Source organism: Callorhinus ursinus, unplaced genomic scaffold, assembly GCF_003265705.2.
Source record: "Callorhinus ursinus isolate GAN/ISIS: 27379988/994484 unplaced genomic scaffold, GSC_fseal_2.0 scaffold74, whole genome shotgun sequence".
NCBI lineage: Eukaryota > Metazoa > Chordata > Mammalia > Carnivora > Otariidae > Callorhinus > Callorhinus ursinus.
In genome coordinates this window covers 699,898-708,213 of record NW_027397136.1, presented here as the reverse complement: position 1 = coordinate 708,213, position 8,316 = coordinate 699,898, and the positions used below count along the sequence as shown (strand labels likewise).

Sequence of the window (8,316 nt, the reverse complement as noted above, 5' to 3'; positions counted from 1 at the left end):
AAAAAAAAAAAAAAGATTTTATTTGACAGAGAGAGGCACAGTGAGAAAGGGAACACAAGCAGGGGGAGTGGGAGAGGGAGAAGCAGGCTTCCCGCCAAGCAGGGAGCCCGATGCGGGGCTCGATCCCAGGACCCCGGTATCATGACCTGAGCCAAAGGCAGATGCTTAACAACTGAGCCACCCAGGCACCCTGAATTTTCCCTTTGTTAATACCGGATTCATTTTTCTGTCTCTGCAACTTATGCATGTTCTCTATTTCAGGCAACAGTTACTACTTCTTCAATAACAATTTTTTTAAAAGTTCTAGCTTTCATATCAGCACAAAAGTCAAGGGAAGAAATGAAAATAAATAATTTCAGCCCTAGCTTCACTATTCTGGTTTACAGAATGGCTCAGATCTATTTATATTGGAAAATATGCAGAGTAAAACTTTTAATAGATTATGATGATAATAGTCCTATTTTTCTTTATCTTTTGTTAGATTTCTTAGGCAGTCACTTTCCCAGTGACTGACTGAAATCTTTGTTAATGTCATTTGTGTGAAAAACAAGGGAAAATGCTCTCCAGTCTGAGTAATTTTATGAGTTTCTGTGCAGTTGCCTTTCTCTTTTCTCTATCTTAAGGCAAACTGGTGGCCTCTCCCACCAAACTCCCAATTTTATTCATTGCTTATTTATAAAGTATAAATGTTAAGGGTTTCAAAGTCTTGCACATTGAAATTGTGACCCTGTGTTCTTTCATTCTTTTTAAAGTTTTAGATGAGAGTACTTTTTAAGATGTCACTTTTATTAAATATTAAATCTATAAGAATGGTGTCTCTGAACTGCCTCAGTTTCTCCTCTCTGGTCCAACATACAAGATTATCTCCCAAAGACTACAAATTATGTAAACATTGGGACCAAAACTTTACCTTATTTCAAATAGCCATTGTGTTTTAGTGTTAGTTATATATCTCCATATGTTTATTTTATAGATGATAAAATTAACTTGTGGTTATGATATAAATTCCCTATCTAATATTATTTATTGAATAGGTTGAATTCAGTAAAAATTGAATCTTAGTGCAAAAAACTGATCTTACGTTATTGTATGTTGACTCTGTACGCTTAATTGGCTCTTTATAGGAGACCCCTGTGCTTCCCCGAATAGAAAAACAGAAGCGCAAAGAGGAGGAGGAAGAACGTCAAATTCTTCTAGCAGTGCAGAAGAAGGAGCAGGAGCAGATGTTAAAGGAAGAGAGGAAACGAGAGCTGGAGGAGAAGGTCAAGGCAGTGGAAGGTATGTGGGCTTTCTGCGCAGTACATGTGGTATGGGAATAGCCCTCCTCTGGCCAAAGCCAAATCAAACTAGGTTCTATCCTAGATCTGAGCTACTTCCGACAATTTCTATTTAAATGTCTTGTTAATTGCACTCTTGTTTATTCTTCTGGATCCAATCTCATTGTATATGCATTCCTTCTACACACTTGTATTTGTTATTCTTGGTGTTTCTTTCAGTCACACCACTTACTGCCCTCATCTGCACACATCCCTCATGTAAAATAGAAAAAATATTAAAGTATTGATGACAAGTTTCATAGAAATAATTTTTTTTTTTTTTATTTGAGAGAGAGAGAATGAGAGAGAGCATGAGAGGGAAGAGGGTCAGAGGGAGAAGCAGACTCCCCGCTGAGCAGGGAGCCCGATGTGGGACTCGATCCCGGGACTCCAGGATCATGACCTGAGCTGAAGGCAGTCGCTTAACCAACTGAGCCACCCAGGTGCCCTTCATAGAAATAACTTTAAGCACAATTGAAATGTGTAAAGAAAAATCTTAAAGATTTTTTTTTTCAAGTATGGCACTATACAAATCTAGAGTACTACCATTGATTTTATTAGGACAAATCTTTTTTCTCCGACTTCGGTCTAGGTTTTGGTCTTAGTGTAATGAGATTTCTCTTTCATTTGCAGTTAATACAAAGATAACAACTGTCCCTAGATGTATGAGATAGCAGTGGTATTTATAAGCTAAACCTGATAAATCATATGGCAACAAATCATCTGCTTAGTTGAATACAGACTAGTATTTCTTCCTTTCAGGTAAATTTACTGAATTTTTAAATTTCTGAATAAAACTGCACAACCTGGATTTGACTTTTTAATGCAGTCTTTCAGTGCAAAATTTAAATAAAATTTGGCTGTAAAATTTAAAGGATTTTGGCCTTATTTATGTGCATTTTCCCTCCCATTCCTAAGTAGTGCCTTCTATTTCTTCATAGGTTAACCCCATTCCTACTGTGATCACTTCTTCATTATAAAATCCTTACTTAGTGCATTTAATCTACAAATTTAGCCTGTGTGACAATATGTAGTATATCCTACTTGTAAAATGTTTCATAGGTTTCATTTCTAATGCTAGATTTAAATTCTCAAGACAGTAACTATGGCTTTAATTTTGTATAGTTTTTAAGGGGACTCTAATTTTCAGTGTGGTTTTTTATTTGCTACAACTGTTCCCATTTGACTTTTATACAGGTTCAAAACTTATTTTTATGGTTTAGTTTCTGTACCTGTAAGATTAATAATACCTATGTTATTGTTCTTTAAGTCAACAAATATTTTTTGAGCACCCATTCTGTGCCAGGCTTTGTTCTAGGAATATAGATATTAAACAAAAGAAGTTAATCCTTTCATGGGGCTTACATTCCAGTGATGGAAAAACAGAACAAACAGATATTGTAGAATCATATTTGTTGGTGAAAGATCTAAAGAAAAATAAAACAGATTTAGAGATAAAGAGGGACATGATGTCGGTGGCATTTAAGTAAGCTTGTCAAGAAAGCCCTCTCTGGGCGCCTGGGTGGCTCAGTTGGTTAAGCGACTGCCTTCAGCTCAGGTCATGATCCTGGAGTCCCGGGATCGAGTCCCACATCAGGCTCCCTGCTCAGCAGGGAGTCTGTTTCTCCCTCTCGTGCTCTCTATCTCTCATTCTCTCTCTCAAATAAATAAATAAATCTTTAAAAAAAAAAGAAAGAAAGAAAGCCCTCTCTGAATATGTGATATTTCATAATGAAGTGGTTGAAGGTGCCATATGAACATCTGATGGGGGAAGGTAGAGGAAACAGCAGGTGTGTGCACAGGCCCTGAAGAAGGAATATGCAGGAGGAAGGCCAGTATGGACCAAAGAGCAAAGCAAGGAAAGATGGGCAGGAAATGAGTTCATAGAGGTAACCAGGGATCAAATCACGTAGGGCTGTGCAGACCTTGTTAGAGGGATTAAATAAAAGACAGGTAGTCCCTAGCACACAGCAAGCTCACAAATGATAGTTATCATGGGGAAAATGTGGAGAGAATTTTTACAGGCTATAAAATAGTTACAAAAATAAATTTTTACTGAATTCTTGGAAGCTAAGTAAAATAGAGGCAATGATGGATTTTTTTTTTCTTGGAGACGAGCACAAGTGGGGGGTGAGAGGAGCAGAGGGAGAGGATGATAGAAATTTGAGCATACTCTGCGTTGAGAATGTATTAACTACAAAAGGCACAAGCCACAAAGGGAGGGAGTTTGATAATGTTTTACTACATGAATTGTTTAAAATTTACATGAGCACCATAAACAAAATGGAAAGACGAGTCAAAGTAGAAGCTAATTTTAACACATAACCATCAAAGACTTATTATCCAGATTCTTTAAAGCACTTCTCTAGGGGCACCTGGGTGGCTCAGTTGGTTAAGCAACTGCCTTCAGCTCAGGTCATGATGATCCCGGAGTCCCGGGATCGAGTCCCACATCGGGCTCCCTGCTCAGCGGGGAGTCTGCTTCTCCCTCTGACCCTCCCCCCTCTCATGTGCTCTCTCTCTCTCTCTCTCATTCTCTCTCTCAAATAAATAAATAAATAAATATTAAAAAAATAAGGCACTTCTCTAAATCCGTTAGAAATGCAGCAACCCAAAGGAAAAGGGCCAAGTATATATAAGCAGGAAATTCATACAAGAGAATGCTAAATGGTCAGTAAACATGAAAATATGTTCAGTATCACTCCAGTCAGGAAAATGCAAATGAAAGCATCAAAATTCTTTATCAGTACTTATCAGTGTGGCAAAAATGCTAGTTTTATCATACCAAGTGAGTGTGAGATAATTCCTGTCGCTATGGAAAGAATAGCTGTACCCCTTTGGAAAGCACTCTGGCAATTCCACTGCTAGGTGTACATCCCAGAGAATTCATACATGTGCCCGAGAAGGCATGTCAAAAGAATTGTCATTATATTATTTACAAGATGTAAAAAATCGCAACCAACTAGAAAGAACTACTGTATTAAGGTTACTAAAGAAAAATGTTAAAATCTGCCAGTTTGTTAGGTTCATGGATATTCATTAATTGTTACACTTTAATCTTGAAATCATTTTTTAAAAAACAGTATAGCAAAGTGCCTTTGACTAATTAAAGCAGATATAAATTTAAGTTTATAAGTGAATAGTGTAAGAACAAAAACACAAGTCAAACAGAACTAGACAGAGAAAACACTTAGCAAGGTCATGTCATACTCCTAGCCAGGGTACAGGTGTGGAGCCTGTGCCTTAGGGAAGAAAATAGAAGATGTGTCCTGGTTTCTCCCTTCCATGTTTATGTCTTCTGTCTGACAGTGTTCTTTATCTCCCTGCCTCTTTTCTTTCCTCCTGACCTTCTGGCTCCCTCTGGCAGTGAGTGTCCCATCAGGCTAGTAGTGGAATGCCAAGTGTGTTTCTCATGGCTATGGCTAGGAGCCAGAAAAAGATCATCCCTATCTTCCAGCTTCTTGCCAATTCCAGCTGGCATCTTTCCCTTGTTCCCAGCCAAATTTATGACTACCCCTGGCTTGGTAAGGGCCAGCTGCCAGTGGTAGGGGTGGATTGAAGAGCAAAGACAATTGGTGTGCAAGGATGCCTTTGTAAATACAAAACCCTGAGAGCTTAGATATACATATAAAATCCTGTATATGTTTGGATTGAAAGTCTGGTCCTTAAAAGGGGGATGTTGTTTTTCTGAGAGAAAGATTGGAAAGGCCTTAGGTATTCAAAGAAGGATAATCTTCATTCAATCTTCTATTTTTTCCTTTTTTTTCTAATTCTGTTTTTCTTCATCCTTGTTCTTTCCTCCCTCTCCTTCCCAGTGCCTGCCCTACCACCCTCATCTCTCCCCAGCCCTTGAACTCAATATGCATAAAGGAAATGGGTTCCACAAGTTTATTTTTCCTAAAGCTGTAGAATCATCCTGATTACCAAGAGGATGGCAAAAGAAGCAAAAATAATTTTATGATATAGGTGATCTTTGTTTCTTTCCTTTCTCAAAATGATTAACAAACATGTAATCTAATCATCTAAAGAGTGCTTAACCTCACTTGTACCGTAATGCACTGTGTTCATTGTAGATCGAGCAAAGAGGAGAAAACTCAGGGAAGAAAGGGCATGGCTGCTGGCCCAAGGAAAGGAGCTCCCCCCAGAACTTTCCCATCTGGACCCTAGTTCCCCCATGAGAGAAGAAAAAAAGACTAAAGACCTGTGAGTATTTAATGGTACCAACAGTAGCAGCCAGTAACATTTGTGAAGCACTCTGGCATTGTGCTAAGCACTTTTCTCATTTAATTCTTAAAACAACCCTGTGTGGTAGGTAATAGTCAGTGTTTATGAGCTTCTCATTCTTCTGTATGCCTTTTTGTATTATTATTCTTTAGGTTACAAAAATATTCATTAGGGTAAAATAAAACCCAGGAAATAATGTGCTCTTAAATAACCAGCGTTATTGAATCATAAATTAAGTTGTGGATCATCTTAAGTCAACCCTATCATTTTACAGATGATGAAAATGATACTCCCTTTTTTTTTTTTTTTTGCTTAGGCTTGCTAACCTTCATCTTCATAATTATTTTCTAGAGATTATCAGTTTTACAGACTTACCTTAAAAACAGTTTATTGGGACTGTCCCAAACCTTGGTGTAATCAGCTGTGTGTCTGTGATTGAATTAAGAGAGCTAAGGAGAGAAAGTGGTCAAAGTTACTATTTCTTATTTTGTGATTCACAGCTTTGAGTTGGATGATGATTTCACTGCCATGTATAAAGGTCAGTTCCCATTCTCAACTATTATTATTTCTGATACAAGTACTCCAATCAAGTGCATTAATTAAGCTCTTTTCTTTGGCTTTCAGTTCTAGATGTGGTAAAGGCTCACAAGGATTCCTGGCCCTTTTTAGAACCTGTGGATGAATCCTATGCCCCAAACTATTACCAGATTATTAAGGTAGAGGCTACCTTTGTAGTTATACTTACTATGGTGTTTGTTTCTTTCTTGATTTTTGTTGCTGGTTTTTGTTTTAAGTTCATCTGTTGTTCCTTGAGAATCAGGGTTGCTGGATATATGCCAGGCTCCTGGGCATTTCACAGTGGCATGATTCCTTTGCTTCATAAGGACTACAAGATGTTTTTTTCTCCAGCTTGTTGTAATTTAATGTGTCCTATTTTAGGTCCCCATGGATATCTCAAGCATGGAGAAGAAACTGAATGGAGGTTTATACTGTACCAAGGAGGAATTTGTAAATGACATGAAGACTATGTTTAGGAATTGTCGAAAATATAATGGGGAAAGTAGTGGTAAGTGGGGAAGGGGTTTGCTGTGGATACACTTACTGTATACCATTTCAACCAAGAACAAAATACCTTCTTTTTTAGAAATACACAAAAATAGAAGTGAATCTCTTTTAGAAATGAGTCAGACCTTTCATTGGGGCTATAAACAAAGCGTACATTTAAAGCCGTGGGATTGGCCATTCTGACCACTTAACACAATATGTGCCGGAACCACTCCTATCCTGTGTGACGAAAGAATGTATCTCTTGGCTAACTGGGCTCGGGTTATTTTTCATTATCTTAGAGACCAGTCTGGGTTTAGTTTGTACTGCACAGAGACCGCTAACCACTGACAAGACTGACCGTAGATTCTTAAATCATCTTGAGATGTCCATAGAGTAGATCTCTAATAACAAAGCATGTATGGCTCCAAGTATAGAAACTTGGAGTCATTTATATAGTAGCTCAAATGGTTTAGCTTAAAAACTAAGCAGCTTTGGGGTGCCTGGGCATCGGAGTCTTGATTTCGGCTCAGGTCATGATCTAAGAGGTCACGAGATCAAGCCTCGCGTCCAGCCCTGCATTCAGCAGAGAGTGTGCTTAAGATTTTCTCTCTCTCCCTCTCATGCCCCCAATTTCATTCTCCCTCTCAAATAAGTAAGTCTTTAAAAAAAAAAAAAAAGATAAAACTAAGTAGCTTCAGTGACTGTATTTAATAATTCTGCCATTTAGCCTTAAAGAACTAAATCTGTCTTGCTTTAAGTTAATAGTCCTAGAGTCCTAGTCCAGCCATATAGCCTATAGCCTCTTAGGACAAAAACAGTATCTTCATCTTGTGTCCATAGCTACACAACATAATATCACTCAAGTTGAATTAAGCTCACGAGTTTACCCAAATAGCATCTTTTATTTGTTGGTAAGAGAATTGTCTTTTATCTCCTGTAAAAGCTGTATCTGGAAGTCAGTCCTTGTATCTTCCCATAGAATATACCAAGATGTCTGATAATTTAGAGAGGTGTTTCCATCGAGCAATGATGAAGCATTTTCCTGGTGAAGATGGAGACACAGATGAAGAATTTTGGATCAGAGAGGATGAAAAGCGAGAGAAGAGACGGAGCCGGGCTGGGCGAAGCGGTGGAAGCCACGTTTGGACCCGCTCCAGGGACTCAGAAGGGCCCAGCAAGAAACAGCAACTGGTGGAGAATGGAGGGAAGTCATTGCCACCTGCCCGCCGAGCTTCTTCTGGGGATAATCAAAGCAGCAGTTCCACACACCTCCCTCGGGAGGTGGGCACCTCAAATGGCCGAGGCTTTTCTCGTCCCCTACATTATGGTGGGATGCCCAACCAGGCACCCCTTTTAAACCAGATGGTAAGGAATAGCTCAAAATTCAACAGTAGTTTCTCCTAGTTGGTGAATTCAAAGAGAAGTGAAGCCTGTTTAATTCACTCCTCTTCCAAAGTAATTTTTCTATATATGGATGATTTCTTCTCCCCTCATCTATCCTTTCTTTATTCATTCTTCCTCTTATTTTAAATCTTTCTTTTAATCAGTCTGATGCACTTTCAATGTGGGCAAAAATTGGGATTTTAAAAACTCTTTTCATGTACAAATCACAGAAATACACATAGTACATAAAATATACAGCATATCTGTGGCATTAAAATTTCATGTTGAGGGGCAGTTGGGGAAAAATTGTCTTAAAGGGTTCTTGGGGGAGGAGGCAGTAATGAAA

The 8,316-nt window shown here is 38.4% G+C and overlaps 1 protein-coding gene across 2 annotated transcripts in view; it reads left to right on the top strand.

Moving 5' to 3' along the window:
• Positions 1-8,316, top strand: part of CECR2 (CECR2 histone acetyl-lysine reader) — a 173,345-nt gene that overhangs the window by 144,905 nt on the left and 20,124 nt on the right. For both annotated transcript variants that reach the window (XM_025851891.2, XM_025851890.2), the window contains 6 exons: positions 1,125-1,278; positions 5,390-5,519; positions 6,041-6,078; positions 6,165-6,256; positions 6,480-6,606; positions 7,567-7,952. In XM_025851891.2, the coding sequence (XP_025707676.1) occupies positions 1,125-1,278; positions 5,390-5,519; positions 6,041-6,078; positions 6,165-6,256; positions 6,480-6,606; positions 7,567-7,952 (927 nt within the window). The remainder of the gene's footprint in view (positions 1-1,124; positions 1,279-5,389; positions 5,520-6,040; positions 6,079-6,164; positions 6,257-6,479; positions 6,607-7,566; positions 7,953-8,316) is intronic.